Consider the following 21,002-nt stretch of genomic DNA (forward strand, 5'->3'; position numbering starts at 1 on the left):
AATCCTTGACACTTCCTGAGAAAACAACCAAAAAGAACATTACTAGTCCCATAGTTTTAATTATTTTACCATAATTACCATCAAGTATATTGTTTTCAAATTTTAAATGTTTCATTTTAGAAAATAATGTCTAATTAGACTGAAAGTCAACATCTGTCGGTTCTACATGTCAGTCTACATACTGACTACCTTTTAAATAAAGGTCATGCCCATCCTCTAATTTTTGATTGTCTGCATTTTATTTTTAGCAACACGGTATTTTAAGGAGATATAAGATTTTCCAACCATCAAACAGAATACATTCTACTTTTATAAAGCAACAGATTCATCTTTTAAAATGTATTTTATTAAATAATCTACTTGAAGAATAATCACAAAAGCTTTAAACAGTAATTCCAAGTAGTGAAAACAATTTCCTTTTAAAAAAAAAAGACCAAACAGTCCATATTATGTTTTACTGCTTTATACACAGGAATGATTTATTTTACAAACTAGTCAGTTTCAACATTAGCCTGTAAAATTAAAAACACTTCTTAATATGTCTCAAAGGCAGAGTAACTTTATAATGATATGCTCTCACATTAACCAGTATGACAAACCGTAAGAAACTTAACACCATGGTAACAGTTCAAAGTAAAATTTATAAAATAGGCACTTCGAAGTCAGCTATTGGGTGTAACTCTCACAGAACTGTTACTTGCACATATCTCATTTCATCAATGGTTATAAACTAATGAAGAAAATGTTCCTTTGATGCAGAAGCACAAACACACTTAGGTTTCAAACACTGTGTTCTGGTTGTAATACATGCAAGACAGACCCTAAATTAGAAAAACCTTCTGAAAGAAAATGAAGAAAAACAAAGAGCAGCCAGGAATGAAAGCATCTACAAGCACTCGAATAAGGCCTTTAAGTGTTAAGTCAGTGTTTTAAACCCCTTCATTCTCAGGTAAGGGATTAAGAGGCCGAGAGAGAGATCGTCTGCGAGGGTGAGGATACTGGAGGTTGGCAGTGTCAGCATCGCAAGAGTGCTCTACCAGAGGAGGAGGAAGAGGAGGAGGAGGAGAAGGAAGGAGCTGGGTATAACTGGACCATCTCGATCCAGCCCGTGGGGAATCCAGAGGGGGAAAGAAATACCTAAAACAGTGAGACAGGAACAAAACACCAAAACAAAACAAAAACATTTAAAAAAAAAAAAAAAAAAAAAAAAACAGAAGAAAAAGAGAAAAGTAGTAAATACAAAGAGAACCAAAGAGGAGGAAACACATGCTGGGGGTGGGGGGGAGCTTTAGTATATTCATGCCAAAACTAACAGAACATAATAGCAAAAATCAAGGCCCTTATTCAAATCAAGCCTGTTTAAGCAAGTATAGAAACTTGAAAGAAAAAATACAATCTGTTAAACTTAAAATATTTTTTAAATTATCAGTATGAATGTTACAAAAGACATTAATTTTGTAATTTAAAACATTTTCTAACCTCTCAGAAACATCTGATGCTATCCCATAAATTTACAAATCTAGTAAGCTTTTTCTTTATTTCAAGCAATGTTTCATTTGTAGTAGCAGCAGGCACACATTTTTTTAGTACAAAGATATTACTGAGAACCAATTCAAATATATTTTCACATAGTATGGTCAGCTATTGCAACATACTTTTGAAGAATACAATCTTTGAATATTCTTAGCTGTTTTTCTGCAAAAACCTTAGAATAGTACCAAATTTTGATAACTATCAGGTTGGAGCAAAAGTAATTGCAGTTTTTGCATTATTTTTAATCTTTTAAACCGCAATGACTTTTGCACCAACCTAATAAAAGGGCTCAAAGAATATGTCCTATTGTTATTCTTCCATTTTATAACTTACCCGTAATACTTGCACATTCTAGCGAACAAAGATTTATAGCTTTGTCATCAAGGTCAGAGTTCTATAGGATATAAACTAAATGAAGCAGCCAACTAAATTAAAATCCTGGGACATGAACGTGGAAGTTAATGTGCATGCACAATTTCAGTAAAATTTTAACTGCTTCTCTTATAGTGTATTTCCAAATTTTGACTTGAAGGAAATCTTTAGCCATAGAATCACACCATAAAAATATACGAGCACATTTTAGAAACGTTAATCTCTTTAGTGAATATAAATTGAAAGTTTACAAAGGTATTTTCATTTTACTACCAAATTATAAATGAAGCAATACCAAATGTTTAATTTGACTACAAACTGTACAATTTACTTTGATTTTACTACTACTTAACTCACTCCTTTACGAATATTTTTAAAATATTACAAAGAAATGACAGAATTGTACTGAATAACCATGTATAAACCAATTCTACAAAGTAAACAAATTAGCACTCAAAACAATCTTTATGAAAAATATTTAATCTTCAAATAAAAATGATAGAAATTCCTCATTTTAGCTTACTGTTTTAGAAAACAAAAGAAATAAGCCTATATTCTCCAAATAAAATAAAGTGGAATTTTCCCTCCTCCCAACTACTTACAAGGATGTTAACAATCCTTTTAATTTTAAAACCCATGTTAGTTTCAGGAACTAACAATTTCAAAAAATTGTTTTGGTGACAATGTCGCAACAAAAAGCCTCTCCATTTTCAAAAGTTTCAAATAGTATCAGTCGACTGGCTAGTACAAAAAAAAATGATATACAACTATTTTTAAAGGCCTTTTGGATTGCCAGTAGTAAGCAGGCTGCTGGTGTGTCTTGGGAGAGGTCAAATGGCGCTGGGGAAGGGGAAAAGGAGCTCGCTTTCCATTCCTGTGTGCATGCAACAAGCAGCAAAACAGCAAAGTTACTCCAGTTAGCTGGTACTCAGCTGTGCTTTCTGTTAAAGGACATAATACAAATGGAGAAGGGAAAATGCATCACAGATCTAACACACATGGTTACTGGCACAGTAAGAAAATATGTCAAAACTTCAAAGATCTTTACAAAAGAAAATATGCAGTACAGGCAACCAAAAACCAGGTTTTTATTGTGTTGTGTTTTTTTTGTGTTTTTTTTAAATTAACACTAGTATCCTTTGTGTCATGGAATCATCTTTATAATCTGATATCGTCTATGGTAACTTGAAATTGTTTTCATGCAAATACTTAAACCTCAAAATCAAATAGCAGGTCTTCTTTATAACAATATAACAAATATAAAAAGAGTTGAGAAAATTTTAAATACAATTCTCTATTTAAGACAACAACAGAATAACTACAGGACAGTCTATTAAGGCTGTGCTTTGAAGTTTCCTGAATCACACTCCAAATTCTTCACAAAGGAGTATTAATATGATTTTATCTTACAAATTCACATATGAAATTTGAATATGCAAACAAAAGCATGACTCTTTAGATCACATCAAACATTCTTTATTAAAATAAATAAGAATCTAAAATATTTTTAAAATTCTGAAAATCAAGAACTCAGAATTTACCATGTTATAATCGCCATTAAAGTTTTAAACCAAAAAAGAAAACCAATTTAACTTACTCTCTTCTACAAAGCCTTAATTATTTTTACTTAAAATTTCAGTTTGACCTGATTCAAAGGCTACGCTGTCAGCCCTAACACATTAATAATCTAGGACTAAAATCCTCAGTATTAGCTTTTATTTCCTCTTCAGCTCCCACGTCAAAAACAAACTAAAATCTTAAAATTATAAATATTTCTGATAGACGACTAAATTTCAGAATGTAATTTAGATTGGTTAATGGCCTCACAACCTATGTGTAAATATTATGACTAAGTAAGCCAAATACAGAGCTAACAAAGTGAATGTGAATTGAAAACGTTTTTCTAGTGTCCTAATTATGGGTGAATTTTTTCATTCAATCTTAAAATCCATGAAATAACACACCTTAAGTATGGCTACCAGAATGACTTAAAAATAAGATAATTTCTAGTTTTCCCATAAATCACCCTACCTGCCAGAAGATCCATTTAATGAATTTTGAAGATTTGGGATATTTGAACCTAGAGAAGGATTTGAGTTTCCCTGTTGAGAACTCCCATTGACAGGGCTCCCATTACCTTTCAAAATACCAGTACACTTCCAGTTGTCCATATAATTAGCTGAAAGGAAAATGGTCAAATACATTAACATGACTAATACCTATTCTCAAGGACACAAATCTATGTTTATGTCCTTAATCTACAATTAAAGAAACAAGAGCCCTATAGGCTGTATTTCTCTCAGAATAAATGTTAAAGACATTTTAAAATAAAATAAATATATCTTTATTTCAACAATTTTTTAAGTCTTAAAAGAATTACTAATTTAAAAAATATAAAGCTTTTACGAACCCATTTCCCTTCCCTACAAGATAAATATTAAGAGACAATTCTCTAAGCTGCTACTTTATCACAATAACATCAAAATAAATTTCTGTCTTCATTATAATGAATTTTAATTACACGTATATGTAGGGTAATGGAACTGTGTTCTTTGTCATGTGGGTACCTAATTTCCTCAGAGATGGAGGTAGGTAAGAAAACATTTGGGTTTCAGTGGCATATTCAACATGGCCTAATTCTTTCAATGAAAAATTGGTCACTGGAGACACTGAGCCCAGCAAACCCAAGTTAGGGAGCCTGCTAGGTGGAGATGGGTGGTTTCACTAAAGTCCAGAGCAGGAAAGGGCAGCAAAACCCCTGATATCAAATTACACTGAAGAAAGGGAGGCCTGGGCTGCTTCTACCCCAGCCTAAAACTGACCATGGGACTCAGCCAAACTGCACTTTGGGAAACAATACTGCTCAGGGTAAATGAACTACTTATAGTTTTGGATCCTAAGTGTGGGACACCACTGACCAGAGCAGTGCACCACCGACTAGACTGGTGCACAGGCCAAGGACACCTCTGCCCAGTGGATAAATATTCTGTGCAAAAGTGCAAACCACACTACAGCAACCACAGTCAGTATCGGCTGACCAGACCAGAATTCTCTCTCAGCTTGGCATTTCTAAGAAACTTTTAGAATCAGTGGCTCTAAGACTCTTGAACTTTTGGAGAGCTGCAGAGGGTAAGTAGGGAAGATACTAGATTTTCTCCTACGTATTAAGGGCTGGCTGGCTAAGCCACTGTTTAATCAAGTATGAAATGACTCTTGTCCTACTCTGAGTTTGCAGAACAGTCACACAAGTTACACATAGAGCAAACAGCATCTTAGAGATACTGCATATTCTGTTACAGTAACTATTAGTTTTAAAAGCTGCTTTGTTCAACATAGAAACTTCAAACAACAATTCAATTAGTCATTAACTGTTATGAACTAAGTAGAGTGATGAAGGTTCAAAAGAACAATATAAGACATAATTTAAAAGTAACTGTGGAAAGATTCTTTTTTCCAAAATATTTAGGTTACATTTCTAAGTGATAATTCTAAAGCAGCCAATATAAAGCAGATTCATTGAAATCTTACCTTTCCACAATCTTACACAGCCATCATCACCTGAAGATGCTAGCACTGTTCCTGTTATATTCCAACTCACTCGCCAGACCTGAGAATTATGATTATCAAACTGAGCCACTATATGGATTTCAAATTTTGTTGGCCCACCAGATGAAGTAAGTTCTTTCCTGTTAAAAAAATTTTCCTGAGGAATTCTGTGAAAAGGTTTACACATACACATACATATACATATACACACACACACACACACACACACCCTTACCTAAACAAAAAATATATAAATGGTCTCACCTACTTACCATATTTTATAGTAATGTGCATATCCATTCTACCCGCCCCCTACTAGGTTCATTGGGCCATGTCACATTCATTTGACTCCCCAGTACCTGGGGTGATTCTACCACATAACAAATAATCAGTGACTGTTTCAGAGAAGAAAGATACAACAAAAGAGGACTTTATTCCCTCAAAGTTGAGGAATAAAATACATAATAAGTCATTTTAAAAGAAAAGCATTAGGAAGGGAAGACTAGACGGGAAGAAGAAGGAACAAAGGAAAGGAAAAAAACCTCAAATTCGTAATTCCAAAATTAAAGATAAAAAGGTTATTCACAAGAATATCTCAGTACTAGTTTAATTTTCCCTTAGAATGCCATCTCTCATTCATTCAAACATTTATAGAGTACCAATTATATTCAGAGGATCTAATTCATTGTTAGTATCAGCCTAAATAGAACACAATTAAGAAAATACAAATCTCTCTTTACTCAATTCCCCATCCCCAATAAGTCATATACCGGGAGTGCCAAAAAAAATGTATACAAGTGGACACTTTGGTCAACGTTGCTCAAGCAGTAGTTCACCGTAATCAGAAGTTTCTGGATGCACCGCTTGTAATTGCAGAAGTCAAATGTGACTTGTATTCATCTTTTGTTATCAGTAGGTATTGAGTATGACAGTTGTAATATAGTTTTCCTTTCTTAAAATGTGTATACATTTTTTTGGCACCTGCTGTATTTAAAGATGAAACATTCACTAAAGAACCCATTCTTAAGATCAGTTGCCTCTATGGTCTTCCCCACAAATGAAAATAATCAAGAATTAAGAACACTTTCAAATTAGAAACTGTTTCAAAACTTACCTCACAGGCTTTAATGTAAAAATTCTCACATCTTTGGTTGCTATGGCTAGAATATGGTAAGACCTTCCCAGGTTTGGAGCAAACGCAATATCATGAACAGCATCTGTAACTGTCATGAGAGTTTCAGCTTTTGCATATTTCCTAACGAAAAAACAATTTACATTAAAAATTCCAGAAATAAAAAATTTAAAAATCCACATGTTGAGGTGCCTCAATTTTTTTATAAATTGCTCACAATGAAGTAGTGTTTACCTCTGCAGTATGTAGTATGTCTAAGTCCTAACACCCAAAACTGTCAATGTCACCTAATTTGGAAAAAGGATCTTTGCAGACATAATTAAGGATCTTAGGATAAGAACAAACCCTGGGTTTAGTTCAGTGCTCTTAAAAAAGACAGAGAAGAGAAACAGCGACATAGAGAAGGCTATATGACGACAGAGGCAGACACTGGAGTTAGATGCCACACATTAAGAACTCCTGGAGCCACCACCAGAAGATGCAAAGTCCTGACAACACCTTGATTTCAGATGTGTGGCCTCCAGAACTGTGAGAATAAATTTGTTTTAAGCCACCACATTGTAGTGATGATTTATTACTGCAGCCCTAGGAAACTTACATAATCTCCCAGGTGTTTTTCTTTAAGTTTAGCTTAAGATACTTGAACAAAAATGGGAATGGGATCTCGATTAGCCATTAGTATCTTTTTTAAGAAAAGATGTTAATTGAATTTCGTTAGTATTTGAGTGTAAATAAAAACGTAAAGCTCATAACAGCAGGAATTGAGTTTTTACATGGTGATAAAGGAAGCGATACCAATGTCTATTTCATCCTTACAATTCTATTTTTAGATCTGCAAATAGAGAATAGGAAGATACTGAAGGAGATAGCAGATCAAATTTTCTATGTCTTCAACTGATTATATGGACAGTACTGAAGCACTGTCTGTTGGAGAGGGGCATTAGAGAGATGTCTGTCCCCATCTCACCTTTCCAGCCTCTGAAACACCTATCTCACCTTTCCACCCTCTGAAATACTGGTGTTCCCAGCATTCTCTTCATGGCCTTCCTTTCTGAAATATTTCCAAGCTAGTATGTGCATCAAGGGTCCCTTCTTGACCTCTTCTCACCCTGTATGATCACCCTGAACAATCTCATCTATACCCTTGTTTCTTCTATGTGGTCTTGACTCCTCTATTTGACCTCATTTTATTTTGTTGGTCTCACTTTCTTCGTTTGTAAAATGGTATTAATAAAAGCTACCTGTCCTACTCATAAGATGGCTGTTAGCATTCAATTTCATAATACATGTGAAAGTGCACTGTAACCTATATAAATGCAGGGCACTTGTATTATTATCAAGGCGAGGTCTATTTTAGTATTTTCATTCACCAATAGAAATAAAAATATCCAATCCTGGTTAATTTGACAAGTGTTTCCTGTGTACTTCTTACAAAAAGAACAATTAGGTATCAGTAACTGAATGCTTCATAGTACACTATCACATATGCTCCATGTACCATGTTCAATCTACTAAGAACCGTCAAACAACTCAAACTTCAAGGAATAAGACTAAAAAAACCCCAAAATAGCTCAATTCTCAAAAAGGTCTAGTAACTTTCTAAGTCAATCCCTCCCCACACCGCACGCACGCACGCAGGCACGCACGCACGCACGCACTGTTACCTACCCAATGCCACTTCCCCATTATTCCAGACACAGAAAATTGCCAGATGCATACTGACTCCCTTGCAGCTAAAGCATGGGTTAAGTGACCCAATTCTTGCCAGCAGGACCCAATGAAAGTTTCTACGAAAGTTTTTCTCTTCCTAATACAAAAAGATTCGTGTAAAAAAAAAGCCCTTCTTTGTATCTGCACGTGAAACCTGGAACTCTTATGATCCTAAGAAGGAGCTGTCACCAACACACTAAGGATGACAGCAAAAAAAGTGGAAAATACTAAGGCCCTTGACATCATCACTGAGCAACTGAGCCACTTAACTAACCCCAGAACTTCTCCGTAGCCAGGCCCTTATTATATGAGATAACATAAGGGATCCAGCTCCTAATCTGGATTTATTCTCCTAGCTAAGAGACTCACACGCAACCTCAGATTACCTTTATCACTGGATTTTTTAAAGTATTTAGATACTTTCTACCTGCCCTGTATTTTCTTTTAGAACTAAATGCAAGTTCTTTATCCCTTTACTCAAATCTTATTGATGAAATACTTATTTTCCGATGCTTTAGAAATGGTCCATCTTTTAAGTTTTAGATATATGGCTCATTATTCATTCTGTTCAGCTGAATGAATGAAAGAAATGAAGGGTGAAAAAAATTAACAAAATTAGCTCTTCATGAAGACTCTTTAAAAAGTGCTATTAGGGCTGGCCCGGTGGCTCAGGCGGTTGGAGCTCCATGCTCCTAATTCCGAAGGCTGCCGGTTCGATTCCCACATGGGCCAGTGGGCTCTCAACCAGAAGGTTGTCAGTTTGAATCCCGCAAGGGATGGTGGGCTGCACCCCCTGCAACTAGCAACAGCAACTGGACCTGGAGCTGAGCTGCGCCCTCCACAACTAAGACTGAAAGGACAACAACCTGAAGCTGAATGTCACCCTCCACATCTAAAGATTGAAAGGACAACAACTTGACTTGGAAAAAAAGTCCTGGAAGTACACACTGTTCCTCAATAAAGTCCTGTTCCCCTTCCCCAATTAAAAAAAAAAAAAAAAGTGCTATTAATGTAGTTCATAACTTTGATGGCTTAAAAGGAATTCTAGAGGAAGGTTTCTATATTCTAGAAGTGTGGTGGCCAAAACAACAGCCACTAGCCACACGTGCCTATTTAAAATTAAATTGATAAAAAACAAATTCAGTTTCTCAGTTGCAAATAACCACATTTAAGTTTCAATAGCCACATATGGCTAATGGCCGCTGCATTAGATGTGCAGATATGGACCATTTCCATCATCACAGCAAGTTCTACTGGACAGCACCACAGACAGAGTTTCTCTAAAAAATCAAGAATCTAGGAAGGTACACGGCAGGTATAAAAACCCAAGTAGTAACATTCTGAATTGCAGAGCTCATGGGAATTATACTAGTTCTTCTCTTCTACTTCTGGCCCCACCCAATATCTGACTACTAAACCTAAGAATTCTGTCTAGCACATTTGAAGCCTACCCTGTCACCTGATGGGTGCTCTTTTCTCCTATAAGACTCAGAATACACTTCTGACACAATGCTTATGGCTCTCAGAGGTATTACAGTTATCTCAACATGACCAAAACTAAATTTTTCTTCACATGTTGCTACACTCTACCCAAATTTGCCGTTTCCAGAGTTCCTTATCTCAACAAATTACACATTATTCATTGGCCACACCCTTGTAAATCATCTCGATAGCTCTCCCCTTCTTCTTCACCTCCTATATTCAATAAATCACCAGATCCTACTGATACTACTTCTTATATTCTCAAATCGTCTACTTCTCTCAATCCCCACTGCCACTACTCCATTCCAAAGCCATTATAATTTCCCACCTGGACTATTATACCAGCATCCTAGCCCTGAAACCAATCATGTTCCCTTCCATGTTCCCTTCCTTCCACATCTATGGAAAAATTAAAGTATCATTTGATCCTGTTATTCCCCAACTTAAAAACTTGTCAGTGGCTTCATATTACTCTTAGGAAAAAAACCTAAACACTGAACACTAGATCTTGCAGATATAAGCCTTGCATATTTCTCACACTTCCTTTTGCCTATTACATTCCAACCACAGTAAAAATATACATTGGTTCTCTCTTGTTCATGGACCTTATCACATGCAGTTTTCTCTGTCTGAAATGTTTTACCCTCTTTGTCTGGCTAACTTCTTCTCATCCTATAGGTCTTCTTTTGGTAGAACTTATTGCCACCTCCTCCCTGGTGTAAACTCTTAACATACTGATTCTCCCAGATTATAAAATTAATCACCATTTTTTAATTTTTTTGTTTGTTTTCACTGCAAAATGGTACATGCTGGATAAGCAATTACCTTGTCCTCTATATCATTCAATTTTATATCATCATAGCCTATCACAGAACATGGCATATCATAGGAAATCAGTAAATATGTAATGACTAAGGCATAATTCAGTTAATGAATAAAGAAATAACATTTTAAAAAATTAAATGCAATTTGGAACAATTTTAAAACCAAAACAGTACTGACCTGGTGTTCTCATTATATTCGAAAATCTGAACCTTGGCCATTGCACTTGGATTACTGTCATCACTTCCTACAGCTATCATGGGGGAATGAGCACGAGAGCTAAAAATGAGTAAAAATATTTCCATGATTAAATTAACATACATTTAATTCAGAGAATTTTTTAAAACTGGCATCAAGCAGCTCTACAACCAAGTCAGCAAGACACTACTGTGATTAAATCCCTGCCATACATCCAACAGAGACAACACCTTGGAAGGGTGTGTCCTTCAGAATGATCAACACGGGAACTGAGGATACCATTGCATTGTTTTCACCACATTTACTTATAGTTGAGAAAGAAAGCAGTTTTCCCAAAAGAAAAGGTATCAAACATTCAATAGATATTTTTTTTTTTTAAGGAGGGCGCAGCTAATTGGCCCATGCAGGGATCAAACCAGTAACCTTGGTGATACCAGCACCACACTCTAACCAACTGAGCTAACCGGCAGCCCCATCACTCAATAGATTAAAAAAAGAAAAAACCACCTACAAGGTCTTCAAATTTTTCTTCTTGAAAGATTTCGTCATTAACTATGGAATGAGAAGTAACCGTATGGTGATCAAATTCAGGACGAAAAGATTTTAAGTGCTTTGTACAAAGTTTCAAAACCCTGAAGGAAGAAAAACAGAAAAAGACCACCCCTCAGGAAGGCATGCTCCCCACATCAGTCTCTTCTCTAGACTCATTTTAAAAGGCAAGAGATAAGCAGTAGGAAAACGAACTCTACTAAACTCTAGGTTAAATGTGTTTTTTTTTGTTTGTTTCTATGCCTGATTACCTAGATATTGATTTCCTTTGCCTCCCTTATCCAGATTAAGTAATATCTCTGTGAATATGACACCCTTGTTTAACCCTTACGAGTTGATCTGCCAACTCATAAAGTTGAAAACAAAAGGTAATGGAAAAAAAAAAACCAAGATTGTTCTTTATCACTAAAATTTCTGATAATGAATCGAGTCACTGTGGGGTCCAGAACAAGTCACCCCAAGATGTGCCACTGTGGTATGCAGATTGTTTTGAGCTAAAGGCAACTTTAGCCTCAGGTTTACGAGAAACTTCTGGCCCCCTCACCCCAATTACCTAGAAGAATTTGAATTAGAGGCCTTGTCCATAACAGATCATCAGAGATAACTTCTTTTGACATATCTACACAAGAGGGCAAACTTCTATTTACTAAAGGTCTGCTCTTCTTATCCTACATTGATCTTTTGAAGGCCCCAAGGCACCTTATCTCATCCCTAGCTCTATGTTTTACCTATCCATGTTCCCTTTCTATCTCTGAACCTCTCATGCATGTGGGGTCTGTGATTCTCATATATGCAGGGTTCCCATACATATGTATGTATTAAATCTGGTTATTTTCTCTTGCTAATCTTAATCCGTCTCACGTCTATTTGATTATTAGACCAGCCAGAAGAACCTTGAGGGTAGAGGAAAGTTCGTTCCTCCCCCACATCATCTACTCTAAGAAAAATATCAGGTAAATTGCAAAGTGCTATAGTAATAAAATAAAATTACAAGTTATTTATAATTCTTGGCCATTAAAAGAGATGTAAATTCCACAGTAGTTTCAGTATCTCACAAGCTATCTTTTTAAATGTCCTATAAAAATAACTCATTGTTTTTAAAATGTTAAATATCTGAGCAAGGACCAAAAGTACATTTACACTAACATATTCTAAAATTACTGAAAATGTATTTTAAAACATTTTTTTTACTAAAGTTCATTGGGGTGGCAATGGTTAGTAAAGTTACATAGGTTTCAAGTGTACAATTCTGTAATACATCATCTATATATCACCTTGTGTGTTCACCACCCCGACATTTTTAAATCAAATTATAAAACATCTAGATAACGGAATTCAGGATTACCTCATTTGTACATCCAGAAATAACATGTTCACATTTTAGATCATTTTACAAATATGACTCAAACCTAAACAGTGAGAAAAACCACCTGGCTCTCTTTACAATAGTGGACTGCACCTTCATGTCTTTCCCCTCCCTCCTAAGGTCCCATGGAAATGATGAAAGAATAACACCACAACAGTGCCAGAAATCAGTGTGCCTTCAGAAATCAAGAAACTTGGAAGAATTCCAAAAAGACAGGAAGCAGAAGATCAGACAGAAAAAATGCATTAGTAAGGAGGAAATTCCAGAAGCTCCAACCTCCAATCAACAAATGCAAAGAACAGGAATGAGTCATGGGACAATTATGAAGTGATTCATTTAAAGAACTGCAATCAGAAGATCCCCCAAGGCTTGCAGCTGATTCTATTCTAGGCTAAAAAAAGTTGGAGGAGGGATCTTAGTAAAATGATTTAGAACTTTGGAGAGAGATAACAACTTGAAATAAAATAGTACTCCAAAATTGGCAAGGAAAGGGACAAGAAGGAACAAAATACATTAAAGTGTTCCATCTCCAAAGTCTAGTCCTCCTGACTTTGGCAATTTGGGGATACCCCAATCCTGCCAGTTCCCTCTTTGTCTACACTCACTACAGAGAAACCCTGTGAACCCACTCCACCTACTTAGATGAAACTCAGCCAACTCCCTTTGTAAAATAGTGAGCTGTTTAAGAAAACAGAGCACCTAACAGAAGAAATACCAGTTTTCTCTATTAGCTGTAATAGTCTCTTGTTTATAAATATAATACATAAGCAAAGACTAACACATATTTAAGGAAGAGTAAAGATAAAGACCAACATATGAGTATACAGACCTTTGAGAAAATAGATATAGCCCATCCTCATCATTTGCAGATTCTATGTTTGTAAATTGACCTGCATACTAAAATTTATTTGTAACCCCAAAAATCCAATACTTGGGGTTTTCATACTCATTCATGAATATGCCTGAAGTAGCTCTAAAAAATTTGAGTCGCCTGACATACACATTCCATGCTGAGGTAGAACAAGGGGAGGCTCTGCCTTCTTGTTTCAGCTCTTATACTGAACACAAGTGTCTCTTTTGCACTCTATTTACACCACACTTTCTACATTTTTGTGCTTTGTATTGGTGAAGGAGTAATCAGAGAAAAAGAAACACTTCTTAATTAAAAATGATTGCCAATCCTCCACCACATCCCCCAAAACAATCAATGGATGGTATAAAATGTGTACATGGAGAACAAGTTGGAGATCTGGGACACAGAGTAGAAATCTCCAAACAATTTTAATGAAATGTAGAGACAATCCAGGAATCACTGAAAGTGAGTTTCAGAAAGAGAAAATTAAGATAATAAAGTATCAAAGAATCACAAGAAATCCTCAATTTGAAACAAGAACTTTTATTTTTGAGAAGGACCACTAACCATCAAGCAGGATGACTCAAAAATGACCAACAGTTAATAGTGTATGTCTACATTTACTTTAATGGTATTTTTGGGGGGGCGGGGGAGGGGTGAGCAAAAAAGGCATGTATATATAAAACAAGAGTAACTTTGAGTTATTATAACTGGGTGATGGCTATTTGAGGATCTATTATAATTCTACTATTACTTGTGGTATATCTGAAATTTTCCCTAAAAAATGTTTTAAAGAAAAATTACCTAAAACATCCTGGTTAAATTTTAGAATTCTACTACGTCAAACCACATACACAGCAATTCCAGAATGTTTAATGCCCTAAATGTGAAAGGCAAAACCAACAACCGTTCAGGATAAACTTGACAATCTCAAGGTGGGGGAAGAATTTCTCAAAACACAAAAAGCACTGTAACAATATAAGAATGACTTATAAATGTGGCTATTTTAAATTTCAGAACTTTCTGTTGACTATGCAGTCATCATAGTGTCGAAATAACAAGCCACAAACTAGGAGAATATATTTGCGATAGAGCTCATAGTAAGACAAAATCCTAAAAACTTTGAGAAAGAACAAGCTACATACTAAAGAACCAGCACCATAATGATCTTGGACTTCTCATTGACAACACCTTAAGTTAACAAGATTCAAGAACAATAGCTTCGAAATTCTTACACTTTGAACTTAGAACTCTAAAACTAACCAAACTACAATTAAGAATGGCATATCATGAAGACATTTTCAGCGATATTAGAATTCAAGGAGTTTGCCATCCATCCCGTATGAAAAAAAAATTATTTTAGGAGGTGCGCAATCAAAATGAAAAACAAGAAAAATCTAAAGGTAACACATGATATAAAAATTATGACAAGCAAGTATAACCCAGAAGTAAAGGAATCAAGAAAGAAAAAAAAAGCATCCATCAGAAGTTAACACCAGATTATTCTGTGTGAACAAGTTTTCATGAAATCCATTAGATTTGTAGCTACAATGAATATTTACGTAATCTGATATTGTAAATTTGGTTGCTGCTTAATTTTTGGAATCAACTTGTAGTCAAAAGGAAAAAAAACTTACAAATATATTAAATGACAGAATGTAAATAAAACTTATAAATCTTGCCAGTATACAAACAAAACATCAGGAAATGGAAGGGTAAATGTGAGGTAGAAGCAAAATAAGCCAATTTCCTTTTTTTAAAAGGTAAGTCATTATACTCTAAAAATTGATAAATCACTATGTAGAGAAATACATCATTTGAAATTATATTACCAATATAACTAAAACAGTTATCAACATTTCCACAAATAAGATGTCTAGTGACACCCTGAGAAACAGAAAGCTTTGTAAATGTGCTAAATTCACCTTTCATATAGTTACTATAGATACACAGCAAGAACCAGAGATATAAATCATTTAAAAACAAAATACTGATTACCAGAAGTAAAATCTAAAAACAGCACTATTAATAGCATTTGTTTTTAGGAGGTAAGGGAACTTTTATTTTTCATTTTGTATTCTTCTAGGTTATTTGAAATTTTTTTTTTACCGATTCATTATTCCTTTAATGTTTTAAAATAGTTTAATGAAAAGTAATTATGGTGTAGTCTTAACAGTTACATTCATATATCAGTTAAAGGAATAAGGTAGGCCGGACCAGGTGTACTAATATACAGGAAAATGCTCACAATGTATTTCTAAGTGAAAACGGCAACTGCAAGGAAGGAAAATTTAGGTCTATAAATGTCTATGAGCTTTATGTTTACCTGTACACAATAGTATATATCTGTGTATATTTGCAGGTATTTGTGTTTATAAATACATGAAATATTTATTTGTATATTCATAGAAAAAGTCCAGAAGGTATGCACCAAAGTATTTCAAATGCCTGGCTGCTTCTGTGCAGTAGAAATAGGGGGATGAGGCAGGGTGGAGAAGGGAAAACTTTTATTCTACATATAAATTTTATTTAAAATAATGAAAATGAGGATTTCCGGTCAAGATGGCAGCGTAGGTAAATGCTGTGCTTGCCTCCTCTCATGACCACATCAAAATTACAACTAAACTACAGTATATCAAAATTACAACTAAACTAGAGGTCAACCATCATTAAGAATCCCCTGAAATCTAGGTGAACAGAAGTCCTACAACTAGGATATACAGAAGCAGCCACATTCAGGCTGGTAAGAGGGGCGAAAACGCAGAATGGGCAGGTCCTGCACCAGTGTGTAGAGGTTAAAAATTAGGAGGGATATCTCAGCTTTGCAGGTCCCCCCTGAGGAGCAAGGAGTCTCAGCCACACACCAGGCTCCCCAGCCCAGTACTCCAGTGACAGGAAGAGAAGTTTGACAACTTCTGGCTGTAAAAACCAATGAAGACTGTGGCTGTGTGAGAGGAAGGGCTGCTGGAGTCCCAGGAATTCCTCTTAAAGGGCCTGCACATGGACTTACTTGCTGACAGACTCACTTGCTCTGAGCTCCAGCACTGGGGCAGCAGCTCCAAAGGCAAGAGAGACATACAGGAAGGAACCAAACAATTGTCTGGCTTCACAGCAAGGGCTGGAGGAGCAGCCTCCTCCCAGACAGAAATGCTAGCAGAAGCAATTCTTCCTTTGTTGAGCCCTTTCCTCTGAGTTCTGACAATTAAGTTGTTCTGACAATCCAACTTGTTGCAACGATGTTGCTAACCTTTTTTTGGTATCAGAGGGATTATCCATTATGAATTTGTACCAACTGGACAAACAGTTAACCAAGGTTACTATTTGGAAGTGCTGAATAGGCTGCATGAAAAAGTTAGACGACCTGAACTTTTCGCCAACAATTCATGGCTCTTACATCATGACAATGCACCAGCTCACATGGTACTGTCTATGAGGGAGTTTTTAGCCATTAAACAAATTAACTGTATTGCACCCTCCTTACTCACCTGATCTGGCTCCAATGACTTCTTTCTTTACCTGAAGATAAAGGAACTACTGAAAGGAAGACATTTGGATGACATTCAGGACATCAAGAATAATACGATGACAGCTCTGATGGCCATTCCAGAAAAAAGAGTTCCAAAATTGCTTTGAAGGGTGGACAAGGTGTTGGCATTAGTGCATAGCTTCCCAAGAGGAGTACTTCGAAGGTGACCATAGTGATATTCAGCAATGAGGTATGTAGCACTTTTTCTAGGATGAGTTGGTGAACTTAATTGTCTGACCTCATACAGACACAGGCAACTGCCATATCTGAGTCTCGATCAACCTAGCTAACATCACCCTGCCCAGGTGATTCTCTGAGACCCCACCCTACCCAACTTGTTGGCCCATCCAAGCCTCATGCAGTGGCTTTTCCATACGTACAACCTGTCTTGGCTCATGCTTCAGACGTTCCCAAAACCTCTCAAAGGTTCAAAAACCCCAAACAAGCAGCACCTGTCCTCAGCATGCCCCATTTCTTGCTAAACAACCCCACGCCCGGAACTAGCAGCAGCCAGCCTCAGTTTGGAGTTTAGTCTCTCCCAGGCACTTCCAACCCAGTGCAGGTGTCAGCCATCTGCACATGGCTTTGTGACTCATGCCAGATGGCCCCAGGGCAGGGCACAGGCTGAGGCTGAACTTGGCTTGTAGTGGGGCCCCTCCCAGGAGGCCCATCTGCCAGGGCCAAAACACCCAATGGCAGGCTTCAGACAGAAACAGAGCACCACTCGGCTGCCTCCTGAGACGACACACCGAAAGGGCCAACTGGGCAGGCACCAGAGCATGCCAAAACAATTCCTGCTCCATAGGGTTAGGCCCTGTACAACAGCTCCTCCACTGCAGTCATAGGCAGTCCTCACAACCAATCAGCCTACGGGTGAATCCCTCCCACTGACATAAAAACAGCAACCAAGGCTCAAATACACATACATTCCACAGAAGGGACACACTTGTAGTACCTGGCTCAGGTAACCAGGGACACTGCACCATTCGGCCCTGTAGGACACCCACTACATACGGACACTCTACTAAGACCAGAAGACATAACAGCTCTACCTAATACATAGAAACAAACAGAGGGAGGCAGCCAAAATGAGGAGACAGAGAAACATATCCCAAATAAAAGAACAGAACAAAGCTCCAGAAAAAGACCTAAATAAAATGGAGACAACCAAACTAACAGATGCAGAGTTCAAAACACTGGTTATAAGGCTGTTCAATAATCTCAAGGAGAACTTCAATAAAGAGACAGGAAATATAAAAATGGAACTAGAAAACATAAAAAAGAACCAGTCAGAAATGAAGAATACAATAACTGAAATAAAGAATATATTAGAGTGAATCAACAGATTAGGTGAAGCAGATGATCGAATCAGTGATTTAGAAAGTATCACAGGGGCCGGCCCGGTGGCTCAGGCGGTTAGAGCTCCATGCTCTTAACTCCTAAGGCTGCCAGTGAGATTCCCACATGGGCCAGTGGGATCTCAACCACAAGGTTGCCAGTTCAACTTCTCAAGTCCCACAAGGGATGGTGCACTCTGCCCCCTGCAACTAAGATTGAACACAGCACCTTGAGCTGAGCTGCCTCCTGGATGGCTCAGTTGTTTGGAGCGCTGGCTCTCAACCACAAGGTTGCCGGTTCAATTCCTCGAGTCCCACAAGGGATGGTGGGCTGTGCCCCCTGCAACTAGCAACGGCAACTGGACCTGGAGCTGAGCTGTGCCTGCCACAACTAAAACTGAAAGGACAACAACTTGAAGCTGAACGGCACCCTCCACAACTAAGATTGAAAGGACAACTTGACTTGGAAAAAAGGCCTGGAAGTACACAATGTTCCCCAATAAAAGTCCTGTTCCCATTCCCCAATAAAATATTAAAAAAAAAAAAAAAAAAGTTATCAGAAAACACCCAATCAGAATAGCAAGAAGAAAAAAGAATACAAAAAAATACGGATAGTTTAAGGGGCCTCTGGGACAACACCAAGCATACCAATATTCACGTCATACGGGTACCACAAGGAGAGGAGAAAGAGCACGGAATTGAAAATCTATTTGAAGACATAATGATGGATAACTTCTCTGATGTGGCGAAGGAAATAGACATGTAAGACCAAAGAGTCCCAAAGATGAACCCAAACAGTCCCACACAAAGACACATCATAATTAAAATGCCAAAGGTTAAATAAAGACAAAGAGAGAATCTTAAAAGCAGCAAGAGAAAAGCAGTTTGTTACCTACAAGGAAGCTTCCATAGACTGACACCTGATTTCTCAACAGAAACTTCGCAGATCAAAACGGACTGACACAAAACATTCAAAGTATGAAAAGCAAGGACCTACAACCAAGATTATTCTACCCCGCAAAGTTATCATTTATAATTGAAGGACAACTAAAGAGCTTCCCAGATAAGACAAAACTAATGGAGTTCATCACCACCAAACCAGTATTACAAGAAATGTTAAAAGGACTTCTTTAAGAAGAAAAAAGAAATAAAAAATATGAATAAAATGGCAGTAACTACATATCTATCAACAATTACTTTAAATGTAAATGGATTAAATGCTCCAATCAAAAGACACAGGGAGGCTAAATGGATAAGAAAACAAGACCCTTTCATGAGCTTTCTACAAGAGACTCACTTCAGATCGAAAGACACACACAGATTGAAAATAAAGAGATGGAAAAAGATGTTTCATGAAAATGGAAACAAAAAGAAAAAGCTGGAGTAGCAATTATTTATACCACACAAAATAGACTTTAAAACAAAGACTGTAACAAGAGACAAAGGACCCAGTAATTGCACTTCTGGTTATTTATCCAAAGAAACCCAAAACACTACTTCAGAGGGACACGTACATCCTTATGTTCGCTGCAGTATTATTTACAATAGCCAAGATATGGAGGCAACCTGGGTGCCCATTAATAAATGAATGGATAAAGAAGAGAAGGTACAGGGCGGCCTATTAGTTTATTTGATTAGAGTGCATTGTTACTAACACTAAGGTTGCTGGTTCGTTCCCCACATGGGCCACTTTGAGCTGCGCCCTCATTAAAAAAAAAAGGGGGGGGGGTACGTATATACAATGGAATATCACTCAGCCATAAAAATAAAAAAAGAGATGAAATCTTGCTATCTGCAACAACATGGATGGACCTAGAGGGTATGCTGAGTGGAGTCAGACAGAGAAAGACAAATGCCATTCATTTCACTTATATGTGGACTCTAAAGAACAAAATAAAACAAACAAAAAACAGAAACAAACTTATAGATACACAGAACACTTTGAGGGATGCCAAATGGGAAGGGGTTCAGAGGATGGGTGAAAAAGGGGAAGATATTAAGAAGTACAAATTGGTAGTTAGAAAATTGTCATGGGGATGTAAAGTACAGCATAAGGTATCTAGTCAATAATATTGTAATAACTATGTATGGTGTCAGATGGGTACTAGGCTCATCAGGGTGATCATCTCATAAGTTATACAAATGTCTAATCACTATGTTGCACACCTGAAACTAATAATATTGTATGTCAGCTGTAATTTAAAAATAAAAAAATATTAAATAATAAACATGACTATTTAAGAAAAGCATTTTTAAGAAAATAAACCATCAAATGCTTACCTTAAAAATTACCGTTTTACTAGGATTACATTATCAAAACTTTGCTGTGTAAGCTTACCTGGAAGGATTCCAAGAAATACAACTACAGCTTAGTTTACATGAGATCTCATGCTGCAGAGACCACTGGCTGAGATTCATGACATCTGGTGCCTCATATATTCTTACTATGCCATCTGCTGAACAGGTTGCTAACATAAGACCCATGTGCTTAGGAGCAAATTTCACATCAGTAACAGATGTTCTGCTATCCACTAGAGTTGTCCTCTTAACCTGAAAAAAAAAAATTTTAACAATTT

At 36.7% G+C, this 21,002-nt stretch overlaps 1 protein-coding gene across 3 annotated transcripts in view; it reads right to left on the bottom strand.

Moving 5' to 3' along the window:
- Nucleotides 1-324: 324 nt before the first annotated feature.
- Nucleotides 325-21,002, bottom strand: part of SEH1L (SEH1 like nucleoporin) — a 37,574-nt gene continuing 16,896 nt past the window's right edge. Inside the window, exons 4-9 of one of the 3 annotated variants that reach the window (XM_019718226.3) lie at nucleotides 20,765-20,976; nucleotides 10,778-10,876; nucleotides 6,566-6,706; nucleotides 5,434-5,591; nucleotides 3,937-4,084; nucleotides 325-1,137 (exon numbers count right to left, since the gene is read on the bottom strand). In XM_019718226.3, the coding sequence (XP_019573785.2) occupies nucleotides 930-1,137; nucleotides 3,937-4,084; nucleotides 5,434-5,591; nucleotides 6,566-6,706; nucleotides 10,778-10,876; nucleotides 20,765-20,976 (966 nt within the window). In that variant the 3' untranslated portion in view covers nucleotides 325-929. Of the gene's footprint in view, nucleotides 2,847-3,936; nucleotides 4,085-5,433; nucleotides 5,592-6,565; nucleotides 6,707-10,777; nucleotides 10,877-20,764; nucleotides 20,977-21,002 lie in introns of all 3 variants that reach the window. The other 2 variants (XM_019718227.3, XM_074340415.2) reach the window with 2 other exon arrangements.

This window comes from Rhinolophus sinicus, chromosome 4, assembly GCF_057876585.1.
Source record: "Rhinolophus sinicus isolate RSI-liver-muscle chromosome 4, RSI-T2T, whole genome shotgun sequence".
In the NCBI taxonomy this organism is placed as follows: Eukaryota; Metazoa; Chordata; class Mammalia; order Chiroptera; family Rhinolophidae; genus Rhinolophus; species Rhinolophus sinicus.